At 35.5% G+C, this 21,318-nt stretch overlaps 1 protein-coding gene and 1 long non-coding RNA gene across 2 annotated transcripts; both read left to right on the top strand.

Moving 5' to 3' along the window:
* The first annotated feature begins 632 nt into the window (after positions 1 to 632).
* Positions 633 to 5,834, top strand: LOC112773076 (aldehyde dehydrogenase family 3 member F1). Its single transcript, XM_025818117.3, has 10 exons — positions 633 to 959; positions 1,254 to 1,322; positions 1,467 to 1,563; positions 1,642 to 1,848; positions 2,468 to 2,592; positions 3,671 to 3,775; positions 3,877 to 4,052; positions 4,135 to 4,225; positions 4,840 to 4,989; positions 5,334 to 5,834. The coding sequence occupies exons 1-10, from the start codon at positions 762 to 764 to the stop codon at positions 5,589 to 5,591; spliced, it is 1,476 nt and encodes a 491-aa protein (XP_025673902.1). The 5' UTR covers positions 633 to 761; the 3' UTR covers positions 5,592 to 5,834.
* A 3,271-nt stretch (positions 5,835 to 9,105) lies between these two features.
* On the top strand, positions 9,106 to 10,258 carry LOC112771588 (uncharacterized). The gene is made up of 2 exons (XR_003187115.3): positions 9,106 to 9,263; positions 9,755 to 10,258. It is a non-coding gene; the product is annotated as an uncharacterized lncRNA (long non-coding RNA).
* Positions 10,259 to 21,318: the final 11,060 nt, after the last annotated feature.

Raw genomic sequence — 21,318 nt, 5'->3', positions numbered from 1 at the left:
TTATCCAGAGAAAATATGATGATGATGATGAATGCATAAATTAATGAGACAAAAAAAATGCAGAATACGCTACCGAATTAGCGGCGACAGAAAAGACACACAACACTACAGAATTGATGGAGGAAAGTCAGCATTTTGTTAATGTAAAATCAGAATTTTGTTATAACATTGGCTGATTTGTTAAATTATTAATAGGAGGAGTATTGGTTATTTAGAATTTTTTTTTCTTTTATTAATGTTAAAATAAAAATATATATAAAATTTCTCAAAAAGATCTATCACTATTTAATAATTAACATATATTACTATATATACATATCAGATCGATTCACCTAAAATAAAAAAAAAATGGTAAACTAATAAGAAAATAAGAGTTTAATTTTTTTAAATTAAAATAATAAAATTAATATATTATATAAATTACAAATTTTGTAGTAACGAGCCTTTTATTTTCATTTTTCACAGTATTATTTTATCCAACATATCAATAATTAATTTATCCTACTCATTTAAATAAACGAACAAAATTAACCACTCAAATAATTTAAATTAATTACGATAGGATGAATCTTTCATTTTAACATTCTACAATTATTTTCAGATAAGCCTTTTTCGCATGTGCGCCACAACAATAAATAACAGGAAGTAGCTAGAAGCAAGTATATTAGTGGCGGAGAAGTGATACATATATATAGTAGTGAGGTTGAAAAGGTGCTACTTTGTGTGTTGCATCATATTGTGTTAAGTACGAGACAATAATAATGGAGAACTACTCATCTCTGGAGAGAGATCTAAGTGACATGAAGGCTTATTTTGGGACCGGAAAAACAAAGGAAGCATCATGGAGACAATCTCAGCTTCAAGCTTTGCATAAATTCCTCCTTGAAAATGAGGATCAAATCTTCAAGGCCCTCAACCAGGATCTTGGCAAGCATCAAGTTGAAGCTTTTAGAGATGAGGTAATTAATAATTAATTAACCGTTTTAATTACTACAACAAAGTAGTCCATAGACAGAAAGAAAAAATGTGCATGCATATATTTTCGTATCTCTCAGTTCTACAGGTTAATGATTAATCTGTTACGGATCTAAGTTTTATTTAAAAGTTTATCGCTGGCTAATGAGTTGTTGCATGTACAAGACAGAATTTGAACCCCAATGCTTACTTAAGCGGACGAGTGAACTGACCACTCGACCAACTTAATTAGCTTAGGTAGCTGTTACAATTTCTAATTAATTAGCGAGAAATTGCAGGTGGGAACTTTGATTAAGACCTTAAATTTGGCGACCAAGTCTTTGAAACAATGGATGGCTGGCAAAGAGGTGAGTTTTCTGCACAAGATATGGTGTTAATTATTATGCTAAGTTATATAAAATTAAATCATGTTAACACACTATTTAATTTTGAAGTTATATTTTTGACTATTTTGCATGGTTAATTAATTTGTTGATATGTTTGTTAATTAGGCTAAATTGCCACGAATAGCATTGCTTTCGAGTGCAGAAATAGTTGCTGAGCCTCTTGGCTTAGTTCTCATATTCTCATCGTGGAATTTTCCCTTGGGTTAGTCAATTTATTTTTCCCTTTGTCTCTAAAAAGATAATTAATTAACAAATAAGCTAGCTTAATGAACATGTGTAGGACTATCATTGGAGCCACTAATTGGAGCAGTAGCTGCTGGAAACAGTGTAGTTGTGAAGCCATCAGAGATGTCACCTGCTTGTTCTTCTCTTCTGGCCAATGTTCTTCCTTCTTACTTGGATTCCAATGCCATCAAGATCATCCAAGGTGGACCAACTCTTGGGGAGCTACTCTTAAAGCAAAGATGGGACAAGATCTTCTTCACAGGTACTAATTACTTAATTAATATATATAATTATAATTAATTATTTAATAATTTAAATTTGATGTATTGACAGGTACCATAATTTAATTATATCTATTTGTTTGGTGGTTATTTACACAGTTAATATAAAATATAGTTATTTTTAGTTTTAATTACTCTATTGATATCTATAGTTTTATCGATTTTTTGGTTAAGTTCTTATACTTTTTTCTTTTCAATTGAGTTTTAATACCATATTAGATTTTGTAATTAAATCTCTATTGTAATAAAAATGTTAAAAATAATAAAATATTCTATTAAATAAAAATTGTCTAATACTTGATTGAATATTCTGTTTTGTTTAATATAATATTTTGTTAATTCCAACGTTTTTGTTACGATAAGAATCTAATTATAAAATCTGATATAGTATAGTAGAAACTCAATTAAAAAAAATTAAGATTTAATTAAAATTTTAATAAAATTATAAAATTGATAGAACAATTAAACCTTATTTTTATTACTATGACGTTATATAATTAGATAAAAATATAAAATTATTTTATACTAATAATATATCAAAATTAAATTCATTGATTAATTATATTTGTGTTTCCAAATAATAATGCAATTGTAATATAGGAAGTGCAAGGGTGGGAAGGATGGTTATGAGTGCAGCAGCAGAGCATCTGACACCTGTGAGTTTGGAGTTAGGAGGAAAGTGTCCAGCATTGCTTGATTCTCTTGCAACAACTTGGGATAGAGAGGTGAATTTACTATTTATGTATTATTGCATTTAATTTTGCCACATGCATGTCATGTACTATTGTATGTCGTACTTATTAACTGGATAACTCTAGTGAGATAACAAGTTGAAGAATATAGATGCATTCATTGTCACATGTCATATGTACTTCCCTCTATTGAAGTTGTTTTGATAAAATAGGAGGAGTATGAGGAGAAGAAGAATAATGAAAAGACTTTGTTAAACAAGACACATAAAAAGATCTGAAAAGGGAAAAAGAATTTTTGTTTTCTTATTAGTTTTGTTAATTAAGTTGATTTGATATTTACTGATATTATATTAGTGTTTGTCATGTTACTTTATTTCTTAAATAGATTAAAATGTGTAGCTTTAAGACCTTTTTTTTTTATTTCTAGAATAGAAACTGTTATATATATACCTTTTAAGCATTAAAACCTAGGGGAGTTGCAAAACGTGGGGGGTACGTAGGTAAAATACCAAGAGGACTATAATTATAGGAAGCTAATTAATTCATTATAAAAAGTGCCTTATATTTATAAATATCTACAAATTTTAGCTTGTGTGATGAGATTTATAATAATAATAATAATAATTTATTTAATTAAATATATGTAATAGATAATAAAATTTGTTATTAAAAATAATAAAGTGGTAGCTAATTTGAGTTAGTCAGGTAGTTAGTTCACTCGCTTATTTAAATAAATATCGAGAGTTCGAATCTTATTTTATGTATACAATAATCTATTATCTAAGACAAACATTTAAATGAAACTCATATTTGCGACAAATTAATTTTTACTTTTGGATTGAGGGATGTCGTGAGAAATAAAAAAGATAAAGTAGTTTAGATAGAATTCGCTTAACATAATGCTACGTGTACACCAAAATCAACCATCAAAGTCAGCTACTAGTATAAAATATATATTGGAATATAAATACATTATGAAAATAAATTAAACCAAACATGTATTTATACATAAATACATTGGTGACTGATTTTAGTAACTGATTTTAGTGTACAAATAACATTTCTCATATTTAATTAACTGATCGGAAAAGTTCCTTTGTTGAACCACAAGGTGGCTGTGCAACGAATTTTGGTGGCGAAATATGGAGCTTGTGCAGGACAAGCATGCATAACGATCGATTATATCCTTGTAGAAAAGGCTTTCATTTCTACATTGGTACGTAGTATATATTACTATACTCCAAAAGAGTTTTTATATCAAGCTTTTAATTAATTAATAATATGTATAATATGCTTCTCTACTATTATTTTCTTTAGATACCATTACTGAAGGTTGGGATTAAGAAAATGTTTGGAGAAAACCCAAGAGAGTCCAAGAGCATTGCAAGGATAGTTAATAAACAACATTTCTTGAGACTCAAGTCTCTTATCAACAGTGATCCTAAGGTCAAAGAATCGGTGGTTCTTGGTGGTTCATTTGACGAAGATAACTTGTAAGTTTTTTTTATTCAAATAATGCATATATATGTATGAACAAATGTAATAATGTGCTAACCATGCAATAATTGTATGTAGATTTATTGAACCAACTATATTGGTGGATCCGCCTCTTGAATCGGCAATCATGACGGATGAAATCTTTGGCCCACTTCTTCCAATTATCACCGTAAGATATATAATTTAGTTCTCATCAATTTACTTAACCCAACCATGTTATAAAATTAACAGGCCAATACATTTTATTAATATTAGTTAATATTTTATTTTTATATTATTAAGATTTATAAATTTAGAATTAACAGTTCAGAATTTAGTATTTATAATTTAGAATTGGCAAAGTGTATATTAACAAAAAATAATTAATTTTATTAGTCATATAATATTGATATAAATTTATTTAACTCAAAATCTAAGTTGATATATATAACTACTACATTTATTAATATTTTAATTAAAAAATTAACTATTTTTTCATCAATTTCAATTAATTTTTTAAAATTATCCTTTAATATTTTTTCCCTCTCAATCCTACAATTTCACTCCTCACTGCTCACTGCTAGCCACATTTTCTAGTCACTCTAACTCTTAAATAATAAATTTTAGATTCCTAAATTTTAATTTTTGAACATGAAATTCTGTATTTTTAACTCTAAATTTTAATTTTTTTTTTAAATAAAGATTTAAAAATAATTTTATAATAAACAAATTAGTTAACATTGACTAATTAAAAATTAATTTTATGTAATTATTATTATTATTATTATTTGGTTAATTTTGCAGGTGGAGAAGATTGAAGATAGTGTTAAATTCATAAACTCAAGGGCAAAACCTCTAGCAATCTATGCCTTTACCAAAAACAAAACTCTACAAAAAAGGATGGTAGCTGAGACATCATCTGGAAGCCTTGTATTCAATGATGCAATTGTACAAGTACATATCATATCATCAATATTTATAATCTTTAGAGAAAAGGACAAAAGATCCCTAACTTTTTGTTCTACGGACATTTTTGTCTTTGACCATTGAAAAATACTTTTAAGTCCTTGACCTTCACAAAATTTGGACGGATCAGTCCCTCCGTCCAAATGCCTCCGTCAGGGACTGATCCGTCCAAGTTTTGTGAATGTCATGAACTGAAAAGTATTTTTCAATAGTCAGGAACGAAAATGTCCACAGAGCAAAAGTTAGAGATCTATTTGTCCTTTTCTCTAATCTTTATTAATTAAGTTGAGAGCATAGTGAATATTTAATTAACTTGATTTAATTTTGTGTAGTATATAGCTGATACCCTGCCATTTGGAGGAGTTGGTGAGAGTGGATTTGGAAAGTATCATGGCAAGTTCTCCTTTGACATTTTCAGTCACCACAAGGCAGTGGCAAGAAGAAGTTACTATACAGATTTTTGGTACAGGTTTCCTCCATGGACTCTTAAAAAGCTTCAACTCATTGAGGTCTCTTACAATTTGGACTATATTGGAATCCTCCTTGTCCTGCTGGGTTTAAAGAGATCAAACCGAAAATTCATTAATTAATTCATTAATCCAGATTAATTAATTAAGGTGACACTAAGGTGTATGTCTTGTTTCTTTAATAATTAATTGGCTTTATTGTGGAAACTATTGGAATAAGGCTAGATAATGGAATATGCAGGTGTATGCTATGTGTTTGGGGGATAATAAACCATTTAATTTCGTGATCAATTTTCAATATGTGATGCCAACTACATATTATTTTTGTATGGTCCATAAATGTATAAAATTGTGAAGCCACCTAAATCTCACGCCAGCATTTATTATATGCTTACTCATGCTTATATATATGATAGTACGTTCGTTTTGAATGAATTCAATAGAGAGAAGAAACGTTAATATATGCATGCATCATGTTATTGTCATCAACTAATTAAATTGTTTCGGTCCTCTATCCAATTGGGTCTCAAGTATCTCTTTAGTCCAAATGTGTTTCCTTTGGAAGAGCAAACCCTATTCTTAATCGGCAATGCTAGGTACACAAAAAATACTGTCAGAACTTGCCTTATTTAACATTTATTAATTATCGTAACAATTAATAAATGCTAAATAAAGTAAGTTATAGTTGTTTTTGGTTAATTTTTTTTGTTACCAAACATTTCTGATTCTTAATAATTATTCAACTTTGTTTGTATGCTTGTTTTTTAATGTAATTATTAAATAATTTTAATTTATTTTGGATTTAAATAAGGTACATTTGGTCTGTGTTTGTTTTGAAACGAGTTTGTTTGTATATCGTCATTATTAAATAATTTCAGTTTATTTGAAATTTATTTTTTGGTTCATTTTGGATATAATTGCGGTTTATTTCTAAGTGAATTAAGGTGTATTTTGTCTCGTTGTTCTACATAATTCAAAACTCTTTCTCCTCACCTATGCTTTTGATGAGAGGAATAAAACAAAAAAAAAGAGAAAAAAAAAACAAACAAAAAAGAAGAAACAAAAATAAAAATTTTTTCAAAACTCTCCATCATGTTCTTCTTCTTGTCTTGTTCATCTTCTCTGATTTTTCTTGTTTTTTTCTCATAATCCTTCTTATTTTATCCTCTTAACAATAATAAAAACATGAAAAAATCAAACAAAAAAAAGAAAAAAAGTATAATGCTATCAAATCACTTGATGGATTTAGATGTGATTTTGTTCATGATTCAATTTTGTTTGTCTTCTTGTTTTTGAACATAATCATTAAGTAATTTTGGTTCATTCTGGATTTAAATAAGGTATACTTGGTCTATGCTTGTTTTGAAACGAGTTTATTTGTGTATCGTCGTCATTAAGTAATTTCGGTTCTCTCTGGATATAATTTCGGTTCATTTCTGAGTAAATTAAGGTGCACTTGGTCTCGTTGTTCTGCACAATTCAAAACTCTTTCTAATCATCATTGTCATCTTCTTCTAATACGTATCGTCGTTATTATTATCGTTGTCATCGAATTTTTGGCATATTGATGATATTGTTTGATCCAAAATTGACTTGGTATGTGCTTGTTTTGAAACGCGTTTGTTTGTGTATTATCATCATTAAGTAATTTCGGTTCATTTGGAATTTAATTTTCGGTTTATTCTGTATGTAATTTCAATTTATTTCTGTGTAAATTTCTGATCATTCAATTTGTTTGTGTGCTTATTTTCAAACACAATCATTAAATAATTTTGATTCATTCTGGATTTAAATAAGCTGCACTTTGTCTATGCTTGTTTTGAAATGAGTTTGTTTGTGTATCGTCATTATTAAGTAATTTCTGTTCATTCGAAATTTAATTTTTAGTTCATTCTAGATGTAGTTTCAAATTCATTTTTGAGTGAATTAAGGTGCATTTAGTCTCATTGTTCTATAAAATTCAAAACTCTTCCTTCTCATCTTCTACTACTGCTGATTTTTCTTTTTCTTTTTCATTTTTTTCTTCTTTATCTTCTTATTTCATTTTGTTATAATTCTTCTTGTTTCACTCTCTTGAGAGGAATAAGACCAATAAAAAGAGAAGAAAAGTCAAATAAAGAAAAAGAAAAAACACATAATACTGCAAAATTACTAAGGAGAAGAGGAGGAAAAAAATGACGTTGAGGAAAAAATATGTGAAGAAGAAAGAACACGAAGAAGAAGAAGAAAAACGAGAAAAATGAGGAGGAGAAGGAGGAGGAACGCGAAGAAGAAGAAGACGACGACGTCAACGATAATGTAAAGTCCCGCGCGTATAATTACGCCCTTTTAATAAGAGTAATTTTTATTAGTGTTAAGTCTATTTGATTAAATTTAGATTGACAATAATACTTAGATGTATAACATATCTGTATAATTAATATATATAAATATCCTAATATATCCTAACATATAATTGACGTTGAGTCTTTGAAATGTAAATATACTTGTAATGATTTTTTTTGAGTTAATATTCAAAGTGGTTCTTAAATTTGTATTCCTGAATTTATCAACAGTCGTTCCTGTGATGAAATGATGACGTAGTTGAATGGAGGCTACGCTAGAAACCACGCTAGACTGGTAAAAAGTCGCCATTTTATTTTTGGCGCTCAAATAGAACATAAACCACATCGTTTAATTAGGATATTTTGAAGGTTTTTAACATGTTAGAGTTAAAACCTCTCAAAATACTCTAAAAGAGGTCGTTTATGCTCTATTTATGCGCGAAAAATGAAATGGTGATGTTTTACCAGTCCAGCGTGGTATCTATCCAATCACATCATTATTCTGTCACTAGAAAGTATTTTAGAGATGACCGTTATTAAGTTTAGAGACAAATTTGGGACAATTTAAAATTTAGGAACAACACTGAAGTTCGATTGCAAGTTCAGGAACCACTTTAAATATTAATTTATTTTTAATAAGACAAACTAAATTAATTTTAATATTAATGACACAATCATTAAATCGGTATACATTTATTGTTACAATAAATAATTAACGGGATTAGATTTTTTCAAAAACGGACAAAATCATAAATATTTTGGTAAGATAATATAGATGATGTGTTATTGATAATTAAAGAGTGTGTAGTTAGTTTCATATTTAATAATAATAATATATAAGAGAAATAAAATAAATAGAAAAGGAAGAAACATAAAAAAAGAGAGAAAAAAAAGAAATCATCTTTTTGATTTTGAAGAAAAAAGATTTTAATTCCATTATAAAACAGTGTCATGCAATATATTTTAAATTGGTAATATTAAGGAGACAAAAAAATAGTTAAAATTTATCTTATTTAGTATTCATTAATTGTCGTGACAATTAATAAATATTAAATAAGACAAATTTTAACTATTTTTTATTTATTCTTTTTAATAATCAAATATTTCTGATTTTAATTATAACATTATTAATTATTAATATATAATAAATGAATATTAAATACAGTCAATCATCAATTAAATAAAAATGATATTTACATTGATTAAGTATATTATCAATAAATAGAATCATAAATTTCAGTTGACTAAAATCGTCTCTATCCTCAACCTCCTCTATGAATTAAATAAATAAGTACCTTGACAATTCTATATTCACAATAGTATTTAGTAGCGACTATTTAATCTTATTCATCATCCTCAGATACATCTAATAGTTCTACACAAATAATTCTTATGATACAGAAAACAATGAAGAATCAAATTATGCCCACTTCTCTTATAATTTTGTTTGTTGTTCTCTCCTTTGCCTCTGGTATGTATTATTAAGTATTTGTTTGGATGTTATTATTCTATAAAAAAAAATTTTTTTTAATGAAAAAATATTTTTTATTATTTTTTAGCGTGTTTGACAAATTTTTAGTAGTAAAAGTAAAAGTACTAGAAAAATAAAAAAATATCTTTTTTGAGAAGTTGTAATTTACATATTTTTTTAAAAGATCATTTTTTCTTTAAAAAAAGATATTTTTCATGTAATAAATAAACAAAAAAGTACTTTTATATTGTTATATCCAAACATAATTGATTGATAAAAAGACCTTTTTACATGAGATATCCAAACACAAAATTACTTTTACTTCTCTATAAGATCTTTTAAAAGAAGATAACTCAAAAAAAGATCTTTTCTTAAAAGTTCACCCAAACAAACCCTAAACAACGTAGCTGATTATTTGTTCATGATTCATCCTTGTCATGTGTTTTAGAAATAATTAATTAATAATAAATAATATTGTTTTATTGTTGCAGATGGTGGATTATTAGTAGAGGCACAACTATGGACATGTCACAAGCTAATACCCTTTCCAAATTGCACTTTCGAAAGTTGTCGTTCACACTGTCGTTTCGTGTATTCAAGTCCCGTATCGATTCCAAGAGGCTCTTGCAATGATAACAACACAAAATGCTTGTGTACTTACACACGGCTCGACCCAGGTTGCCATTCAGAAGATCATTTGATTTAATTTGCCATAATCATTATCATGCGTTTCGCGGCCCTTCATATATTGTAAAAAAAACTTTTAAATTTATCGGAATATATTAGTATTTTAATAATTTTTAATCGTTGATTTTAATTATAAAAAATATATATAATTAAAATTAATAATTAAAAATTATTAAAATATTGATGTATTGATATATTTAAAAGTTTTTTTATATTATAATAATAAATCCATAACTCCATAGTTGTATACACCACAGCCTTGAATAAGAAGAAATTAATAAAAGAGCATATGTAGATATATTTTAAAATGTTTTATTTAAAGGTAATTATTAAGGTTACTTATATTAATAAATGGGTGAATATTTTAATAAAAATATTATAATTATCTTCGTATGAAAATTATTCATTTTAATAAGTAAATGGAGATTATAAGATTTAATTTTAATACGTTATAAAAATGTTATTATTGTCTAAAAAGATTGTTATTTTTTAAAATTATTTTTTTTATATAAATCATATTTTTAAAATGCGGCTAAATAAATACTTTTATAAAAAATATTTGTAAAATCTTTATTAAAGTAACTACTAAATAAAATTTAATAGTTTTAGCATTAATTAATTGTCGCAACAATTAATGAATGTTAAATAAGATAAGTTATGACTGTTTTTAGCCGATTTTTTTGCCTGACCTTTCCTAGCTTCCAAATTTTTTTCAAATAGCTAGGAATAAGTCTCCTCAGTCTCATTTGCAACAAGGGCAACAGCAAAAATAATTGTTTGGTTATAATGATTTATGCCAGAAAACACAACCAATTGACACATGTATTTGTTTTTTTGAAAGAGATGCACCAATCGACCTACTTTGTCCGTTAAGTAACGCACAAAATAATGAATTCACAGTTTTTATCTCGACTTCGAAAATTAGTTTATAATCGTAAACCATTGAATTGTAAGACGGAACATAAACGTGATTCATAAAATTAAAAAAATTATAAATTATAAATTTTTTTATAACAAAACATTAATTTCACAAATAATAAAATAAACTCTAAAAAAAAAAATTATCCATAACTAATATAAACTATAATCAAAATAGTTATACACTTGCCGCTAAGTCAATATACATTTTAATTTAGCATTGGATCAGTCACATTCATAGTCGTTGAACTCAGATTGGATCTTTGGGTTAGATTGGATTGGATTCACATATTTTTTAATCTGGAACGAAGCATTGTAGCAAAAGCGCGACACGAGCAAGTAAGCATTATAGGAAGCTTTGGCATTAACATGTATTGGGACCATTACTTGATGGCCCATGTCTCCAAAAATGGGACCATGTTATGTTGTAAATAACTAAATATCAATTTTTTAACATGTTTATGTATTATATAACACATTTTAGAAATGAATTTGGGTTGGTTGAGTAGTTAGCGTTTACATAAATGTTGAGAATTTGAATATTGCCTTGTATATACACTAATTCATTCGTCAATAAAATTAATGTTATTACTAATCAATTGCCAAAATCAATATATTACTAATTATTAATAAATAAATATATATTATTTAATTTATTTTTAATATATACTTTATATTCTAACATATATATTGTTTATACCCTGACCCAACGCTAAGGCCCAGGTCCAAACAAAAGGCCAACCCACAGAATTGAACCTTACTTTACACCGACCTTCCCTTGAGAAGTCGGTTCTTGCCACGACTTACTCTAAGGAAGTCGGGAACGAGGATTAACTGGCAGATAATACTAAATAACTGCCCCTAAAATCTCTCAACCCACTTCCAGGAGCCAAATCTCAACCTCCCTAAGATAAAGGGACGGTTATTCACTTCATAAGGTGGAACTACTCTAACGGTGGTTATTGGCTCCCATTATAAATACACTGACACCCCTCAGGTATCTTTAAGTCCCAATATTCTCTAGACCTGCTCACACCCTTGCTGACTTAGGCATCGAAGTGTCTTTGCAGGTACCACCCCCCATTCACTCACACTCACAAGTCGGGCGGAGGCCCTAAAGGCGCGAACTCGCACGAAGGCTTCCCTCCTCAGACGATTGGGCCAACCCAACGAATCCAGCCCACTAATCTCCGGTTACCCAACGTAACATTGGCGCCGTTGCCGGAGACCCGAGAGATCCACCAGTAATGGCGAATAATTCACCAGAGGATGGTCATACGGCGTCTGATTCCGAACAAGAAAATCTAGACACCGGAAATAATGATGCGGACCTGACCCTTCACCAGGGAGCCAACGACCAGCATAGAGAAGGCACCTCCGGGTTAAAAAAACCCAAAGGTAAACTCCTCGGAGGGACGCGAATTGGGAAAGGAAGGGCCACCCACGCAGCCGAGTTGATGGGGCTGGTCCATGGCCACCAAGGTCGTTTGGAACAGCTGGAACAGGAATTAGAGCGATAACGAGAGGCGGAGCGAAATCTAAGGGAAGAGATAGAGCGGCGAAAAGAGTTAGAAGAAAAACTCTTAAAGCTAGAATCCTCCCTTAGAAGTCGGAACTCCCGTGGCGACCGAGAAGAGTCGCCCCTGGGAGGAGAGGATCCATTCAGTGAGGACATAATGAGGGCAAAAGTGCCAAGAAACTTCAAAAGCCCTGATATGAACCTCTATGACGGAACCACAGATCCGAAGCATCATTTAAGCATTTCAAAAGTCGGATGTATCTGGCTGATGCTTCTAATGCTACTCGTTGCAAGCCTTCCCGACCACCTTGTCAAAGGCAGCGATGAAGTGGTTCGACAGCCTGCCTCCTAGGTCGGTCACCAGCTTTGAGGACCTCTCGAGAAAGTTCTTAATGAGGTTCTCCATCCAGAAGGATAAAGTAAAGCACGCACCGAGCCTCTTGGGAGTAAAGCAGGAGGTCGGAGAACCTTTACGGGACTATATGGAAAGGTTCAACAAAGCGTGCTTGGAGATTCAAGACCTGCCCACTGAGGCAGTCATCATGGGACTAGTAAATGGACTTAGAGAATGTCCCTTCTCGCAGTCCATATCAAAAAGCACCCCACCTCCTTGAGCGATGTACAAGAAAGAGCAGAAAAGTACATCAACATGGAGGAGAATGCCAGACTACGAGAGCCGAGTTGGTGACCTGGGCACCCCCACTCGATAAAAGAGAAAGAAAGGGAGCCCAAGAAAAAAGAGGAGGTCGGTCTCGACAGACCGAGGAGATATCACTCCTATACTCCTCTAAAAGTTTCCATAGTGGATGTATACAGAAAAATCTGTAATACTGAAAGACTACCGCCTCCTAGGCCCATCAAAAATAAAAAGGGAGGAAGCCGTAGCGATTACTGTGAGTACCATAAGATGTATGGTCACTCGACGAATGATTGCTACGACCTTAAAAATGTGATAGAAAAGCTGGCCAGAGAAGGCCGACTTGACCGATATCTCATGGAAAGGTCGGACAATCATGGGAAAAGAAAGCGAGATGACGGGGACATAAGAGACCCACCACCGCAAACTCCCGAGAGACACATACATATGATCTCGGGGGGATTTGCGGGAGGGGGACTCACCAAGTCGTCTCGCAAGAGACACCTCAAGCGAGTTTACCAGGTCGGGAGCGAAGCACCCGACCTCCCAACTATCTCATTTACAAAGGAGGATGGGCAAGGAGTAATCCCTGGACACGATGATCCAGTGGTAATAACCATGATCCTAACCAATGCCCATCTCCACAGAACTCTAGTAGACCAAGGGAGTTCAGCAGACAATCCTTTTTAAGCCCGCGTTTGACAAACTAAGGTTGGATGAAAAGGAGTTAAGGGCTTACACTGATACCTTGTACGGACTAGGCGACACGCCAATAAAACCATTAGGATTCCTACCCCTCCACACGACCTTTGGAAAGGGGGAAAAATCCAAAACTCTAAGCATAGACTTTATAATCATCGATGTGGGGTCAGCATATAATGCCTTAATTGGCAGAACTACCCTAAATCGACTCGGAGCCGTGGTGTCTACCCCCTCATCTTTGCATGAAATTCCCAACATATGCGGGGATAGCAACGGTACGGAAAGACCAGAAATTGGCAAGAAAATGCTACAATGAAAGCCTGAACCTGAGGGGAAAAGGCAAGAAAGTCCACACCATTGAGCTCGGCGGCGCGAGAGCCAAAGAAGAGTTGCGGCCACAACCAGGGGAAAAAACTGAAGAAGTACAGGTCGGCGAAGAGGAAGGAAAAAATACCAACATATGAGCCAACCTAGAGGAAAACTTAAAACAAAGGTTGACAAAGCTATTAAGAGACAATTCTGACCTCTTTGCCTGAAAAGCCTCCGACATGCCTAGGATAGACCCTGAGCTCATGTCCTATAGGCTCTCAGTATATCCGGGGTCACGACCTGTACAGCAGCGAAGGCGTAAGCTCGGCCCAAAACGAGCTCAAGCGGTGGAGGAGCAAATACAAGCACTCCTGGAAGCCAGCTTCATCAGAGAAGTTAAATATCCAACATGGCTAGCAAACGTAGTGCTAGTCAAGAAGCAAAACGGCAAATGGAGGATGTGCATCGACTATACCGACCTAAATAAGGCATGTCCCAAGGACCCATATCCACTTCCAAGCATTGATACTCTAGTGGATTCTAGCTCGGGGTATCAATACTTGTCGTTTATGGATGCCTACTCGAGATACAATCAGATCCCGATGTACAAGTCGGATCAAGAAAAAACATCATTCATCACGCCTAGAGCAAACTATTGCTACGTGGTCATGCCATTTGGATTAAAGAATGCTAGGGCCACATATCAAAGGCTGATGAATAAGATGTTCACTCCCCACCGCGGGAAGTTAATGGAAGTATACGTAGAAAACATGCTGGTAAAAACCAAGGAAGAAACTGACCTCTTGACAGACCTCTCGCAAGTCTTCAACACCATAAGGTTACATGGGATGAGGCTAAACCCCGCAAAGTGTACCTTCACGGTGGAGGCTGGGAAATTTCTGGGATTTATGCTGACACAAAGGGGGATTGAAGCAAATCCCGACAAGTGCAAAGCCATCCAAGAAATGAAAAGTCCGACTTGCTTAAGAGAGGTTCAACAATTGAATGGTCGACTTGCAGCCCTCTCCAGGTTTTTGGTTGGATCAGCATTAAAATCCCTTCCACTGTTCTCTCTACTAAGAAAGGGATGTCAGTTTGAATGGACTCCAGGGTGCGAAAAAGCATTCCAGGAGTTCAAAAGGTTCTTGAGCCAACCTCCAATCCTGACCCGACCTCTAGTTAGGGAAAAGCTCGTTCTATACTTGTCTGTAGCAGATAAAGCTGTAGCAACAGCCCTGATATGAGAAGATGAGGTCGGGCAGCATCCCGTGTACTTCACCATCAAAGTTCTACAAGGCCCTGAACTAAGGTACCACAAACTAGAGAAGTTCGCTTACTCCTTAGTAATAGCCTCACGAAGGTTACGATCTTACTTCAAATCCCACACAATAAGAGTCCGAACGAACCAACCTATGAAGCAAATCCTCCAAAAGACGGATGTTGCAGGGAGAATGGTTCAGTGGGTGATAGAGCTATCTGAGTTTGACTTGAAGTACGAAACTCGGACGGCAATCAAAGCCCAATGCCTCACCGACTTCATAGCGGAGTATGTGGGAGACCAAGAGGAAAAGCCAACTACGTGGGAACTATACGTAGATGGATCCTCAAACAAGGCAGGAAGCGGTGCAGGCATAATACTGGTTAACGAAGGGGGAACACAAATAGAGGTTTCCCTCAAATTTGAATTCCCAGCTTCTAATAATCAGGCAGAATATGAAGCCCTGATCGCAGGTTTAAAGTTGGCAGAAGAGGTCGGTGCAACAAAGTGATGATATTCAGCGACTCTCAAGTAGTGACCTCCCAAATAAACGGAGAGTATCAGGCTAAAGACCCAAATATGAAGAAATACTTAGAAAAAAATTTGGGGCACCTCGGGCGCTTTGCAGAAATCGAGATCAGACACATAACTCGAGATCTTAATAGCAGAGCAGATGCCCTCTCCAAATTAGCAAGTACCAAACCAGGGGGGAATAATAAAAGCCTGATCCAGGAAACTCTCCAAAAACCCTCTGTAGTAAAAACAGAGAACAAATGAGACGTCCTTGAAATCACCTGATTAAACCTTGGATGGATGAATCCCTTGGTCGAATACCTAAAATTCGACATCCTCCCCAAAGAGGAAAAAGAGGCCAAGAAAATCCGGAGAGAAGCATAACACTACACTCTGGTGAAAAATATCCTCTATAAAAGAGGAATATCAACACCATTGCTGAAGTGCGTACCGACCTCAAGGACCACTGAAGTACTAGAAGAGGTTCATAATGGGATCTGCGGAAACCACCTCGGAGCCAGGTCGCTAGCCAGAAAAGTAATCCGAGCTGGGTTCTACTGGCCGACCTTGCAGAAGGATGCCACAGAATTTGTGAGGAAGTGCCAGCCATGCCAGATGCACGCAAATTTCCACGTGGCTCCCCCCGAGGAGCTCATCAGTATAACTTCTCCATGGCCCTTCGCAAAATGGAGGATGGATCTGTTAGGACCTTTTCCCCAGGCCCCAGGACAAGTCAAATACTTAATTGTGGAAATAGACTACTTCACAAAGTGGATAGAAGCAGAACCATTAGCCACCATCACGACCCAGAGAAGTCGGAGGTTCCTTTACAAAAATATTATCACAAGGTATGGGATACCTCATTCCATCACCACAGATAATGGAACCCAGTTCACCGACTCTACCTTCAGAAGCCTGGTAGCTAGTATGAAGATCAAACACCAGTTCACTTCGGTAGAACATCCACAAGCAAATGGACAAGTCGAGGCAGCTAACAAAGTCATACTGGCAGCATTAAAGAAAAGGCTACATGACGCAAAAGGAGCTTGGGCTGAGGAGCTCCCACAATTGTTGTGGGCTTACCGGACGACGCCTCAATATGCCACAGGGGAAACACCCTTCCGACTTGTCTATGGCGTGGAAGCCATGATACCAGTAGAAATCGACGAGCAAAGTCCAAGGGTGATCTTCCATGATGAGGTCGGAAACATACAGGGGCACAAATAGGAACTTGAATTGCTCCCCGAAGTCCGAGAGCAAGCCCAGATAAGGGAAGCGGCATTAAAGCAAAGAATGACCACTAGATACAACAAAAAAGTCATTCGAAGAAATTTCACCCCAGACGACTTGGTCTTAATCAGAAACGAATGAATTTCACCCCAGACGACTTGGTCTTAATCAAAAACGACATTGGAGTCAACAAATATGGGGAAGGGAAGCTCGCTGCTAATTGGAAGGGACCATACAAAATTTGTGAGGTTTTAGGAAAAAGGTTATTATAAGGTGACCGACTTGAACGGCACCGAGTTACCAAGGTCATGGCATGCTTGTAATATGAAAAGGTACTATAGTTAAAAGCGAACTCTACTCCCTGATGTACTCTTTTCCCAACTTCATGATTTTTTCCCAAAAGAAAAGGGTTTTTTCTGAAGGGGGGGGGGGGTTTTAACGAGGCATCACAGTAGAGACTAAGGGCCATAGATAGTCAAAAACCCTTAGTAGCAATAAAGTACCTTAGCAAATAAATAAAGATCTTTTACAATATCTCTTATAAATTCCTTCTCGTTTTCTTTCTTTCTACGAAACGCGCCGACTTAAGCTCGACAAAGCGTGAAAATCCCATGAACTGATCTAGATGGTCGTCAGGATAAAACGACGAGGTACAAGTCGGTGTAAAGATGTTATAAAGGTCGATCGTGATAAACTCGGAAATTATCTGACTTACAAGTCGAAAAAACCGAGAAACAAAGAAATGCATCGCAAAAATAACCTAAGTCACAAGAACTCAATAAATAAAAAAATTGAGTATAAGGAATACCAAAAAAAGATCAGAAAACCTATAAGAAAGCACCAAGGCAAAGGCTGTCCCAAGTCCTTAAGAAAAATTTAAGAAAAAGAAAGGACAATTATCCAAGGAAAAGGTTTTTCAAAACAAGGATAAAAAAGGTTTTTTGAAACCTAAACAGAAAGGCATGCGCACAACCAACAAAGGTAACCTAAACTCTTATCCAAAAAAGGATATTTTTAATATTTTGTTTATGGCAATAAAAGGCTAAGAAAATGTCAGCAGAATACCACCACAACATAAAAATAAATAGTTCAAAAAGGGGGGACCCACAGGCCGGCCCCCATATAGCCACAATAAATTTTTTCAGTTAGGAAAGACGTCACCACCAGAGCCAGGAGGAATAGTTAGAGCACCACCAGAATCAGGAAGAGTAGTTGGAGTACCACCAGAGTCAGGGAGAGTAGTCAGAGCGCTATCAGGGCCAAGAAGAGAAATATTCATAGGAGACGGAGTGGAAGTTCCAGGAGCTTTCGAAGAACTCGGGGAGGGGACTCCATTATCCTCTGCCTCCGAGTCTTTAGATCAGACTCGGTGACATATTGGGGAGAGGGAGGAGAAACGATAGCTCCGTCGACCACGATCTTATCCGGATCCAAAGGAGAGAGATCCAGGTCAGGAGCAATGACCTCGACCTGTTCTTTGAAGATCCTCCATGCCTCTTCAGCTCCATCAGCAATGGAGTCCTCCAACTCTGTATAAGCTTCTTGAGATCTCAGAAAATCCTTCCTCACCCCCACAAGGTCCTCGAACAAACTTGAATAACTCTCATACGCCTTCTCCCTCAGGCCCTCCGCCATTGAACACTGGGCCTGCAACTTCCTCTCCCTCTCTTGGAGGCCATCCCTCTCCTCTTTCAATTTGGCGACCTCCTCCCTCAACTCCTTCTCCCGCCCTTGATATAAGAGAAGCCTCCCCTCTAACTCCTCAACCCTCGAGGATGAACCCAAAGAGCTAAGGGGGGTCTTCTAAAAAATATCCAGGAACTTCGTGCATACCCCTGCCGCCCTGATACTCTCCTGAGCCATAATAGTAAGGTGGTTCCGAACAGAAGCATCATCGATACTTATACGAGTATGAGGATAGATATGCTTCCGAACAAACTGAGGTGCATCCACCTTGGCCTCACCTTCAAAAGAAGAGCCAGACTCTAAAGTCTTGCGCTTCTTCTTTTCTGGCTCAGGGGAAGATCGGGGAGGAGGGGACGGCAGAGAAGAGGCTGAGGAAGAAATAACAATAGGTCGGGTGGGGGTCCCCAAATTGTGGGAAGGAAGGGGAGGAGAAGGAAGAGAAGGACCAGCTGCCCTGGCGCCGCCGACTTTGGCGCGGGACCTCGCCTTGGCCTCCTGAACTCTCTGGTAAGACTCCTTGAAATTCTTCTTCGCCATCTCTGTAAAAGCAATTAGGAAGCTAAAGTCAGTAAAACAAGCCAGAGAAACAAGTCGTGCGACCATCAAGTCGGAAAATATGATAAACAAACAAAAAGCTACCTAGCTGAGCCTGGACAAAGGACGGAGACCCCTGGAGAAACTTTTTTGTATCCAAGTAGGGGGCTCTCCCCCATACTTCCCGGAGGAACCCCACAATGGCTGCCTCCACCTCATCCAAATCATCCAAACTGTATTTTTCACAAGGAGAGGCCTCTAGCCAGTACAGGGAAAAACGAGGAGAAGAAGTTTCATCCAGAAAAACGGGGTGGTGACCCTCTACAGCTTGAACTTTGAAAAAGAAATTTTTGAAGTCATGAAAGGATTCATCAAAAAGGGTAAAAACTCTCCGGCCTTGTATGGCCCGGAAAGACACCCACTACTGTTTATTATTTTGCCCACTAAAGGGCTTAGTCGTATGGAAGAGGAAAAATAAAATCTTCAAAGAAGTCGGAAAGTCCAATGCATGGCTGATAAATTGGTAAATTTTCAGAAAACCCCAAGAATTAGGGTGAAGTTGGGAAGGAGCAACACGACAGTGACGTAAAACGGCTATCTCAAAGTTAGAAAAAGGAAGAAAAATGCCCAAGCGGGTAATCATGCTCTCATACATATAGAAAAAATGAGGGGCTGCCTCAGAAGCCCTCCTAAAACAAACCCGGTCTTCCGGACCAGGGGCAACCAACTCATACTTCGGCTCGTCCTCGTCAGAAGCACAAATTCTATGATGAGTGCGAAGGTTGGTAATGAAATCAGTATATACAAGAGGTTCTTCCCCCAGAACCGTGACATCTACCCATTGAGCAAGGATTTCTACCACAGACATTTTTTCCTAGAAGGGGATAGTGAAACCTACAAAGGAAAAAGAAAAAAAAGGATCAAAGACAGGGTCTCTAAAGGGCCTGGAACCAAGTAAAACAAAGTCACTAGGAGTCTACAAGCCAACTCTCCTTTCTAAAATAAAAACATGCAAACAAAAGCATTTCGTAAAAAGAGAGTGGAGAAAAACTAACCTTTACTTGAGAAAAGAATAGGAGCAGAGAAAGGGGAATTCCTTCGAATGAGAGCTTCTTTCGAATAGAGGAGAGGAAGTGCGAAAGTTTTCAGAAACGAAGCAAGGAAAGAGAGGGAAAGTATTTATAAAAACGTTAGGGGCATAATGGTAAAAATGGAGGCCGTCATTTAAAGAGAGGCACCGTTCCCAATGTAACTGATCCCTGCGTATGAATACGTAAACTCCTAACAAACGCGACGCTTGATTAAACGCGACTGAAGAAATTCAAAATTCACGTCGGTTCTAAAAAATCACGTCGGTTCCACTACAAGTCGGCTACAACCCTGAGTAGAATACTTGAACTCAATTCCTGAAAGAAATTGGGCTCAAGTAGGGGCACTGTTCATACCCTGGCCCAACGCTAAGGCCCAAGTCCAAACAAAGGCCCAACCCACAGGATTGAGCCTCACCTTACACCGACCTTCCCCTGAGAAGTCGGTTCTTGCCACGACTTACTCTAAGGAAGTCGGGAACGAGGATTAACTGGTAGATAATACTAAATAACTGCCCCTAAAATCTCTCAACCCACTTCCAGGAACCAAATCTCAATCTCCCTAAGATAAAGGGACGGTTATTCACCTCATAAAGTGAAACTACTCCAACGGTGGTTATTGGCTCCCATTATAAATACACTGACACCCCTTAGGTATCTTTAAGTCCCAATATTCTCTAGACCTGCTTACACCCTTGCTGACTTAGGCATCGGAGTGTCTTTGCAGGTACCACTCTCCATTCACTCATAAGTCGGACGGAGGCCCTAAAGGCGCGAACCCGCTCGAAGGCTTCCCTCCTCAGACGATTGGGCCAACCCAACGAATCCAACCCACTAATCTCTGGTTACCCAACGTAACATATATTATACTAGTAGTTGATTTTAACAATTGATTTTAATGTATACTTGTATAAAAAAATTTGTTAGCTTTTATGCATAATATTATTCTGAAGAGGAACCATTTTTATCTATGT

The sequence above is a fragment of the Arachis hypogaea genome, chromosome 18 (assembly GCF_003086295.3).
Source record: "Arachis hypogaea cultivar Tifrunner chromosome 18, arahy.Tifrunner.gnm2.J5K5, whole genome shotgun sequence".
Lineage (NCBI taxonomy): Eukaryota > Viridiplantae > Streptophyta > Magnoliopsida > Fabales > Fabaceae > Arachis > Arachis hypogaea.
This window is presented reverse-complemented; position numbering and strand designations above follow the sequence as displayed.

Bases quoted from the DNA above. Each gene is read 5' to 3' on its own strand.
- LOC112773076 (XM_025818117.3), top strand. From the start codon at position 762: ATGGAGAACTACTCATCTCTGGAGAGAGATCTAAGTGACATGAAGGCT. The intron at 960-1,253 runs GTAATTAATAAT...GAGAAATTGCAG, and splicing joins TTGAAGCTTTTAGAGATGAG to GTGGGAACTTTGATTAAGAC. The intron at 2,593-3,670 runs GTGAATTTACTA...TTGAACCACAAG, and splicing joins CAACAACTTGGGATAGAGAG to GTGGCTGTGCAACGAATTTT.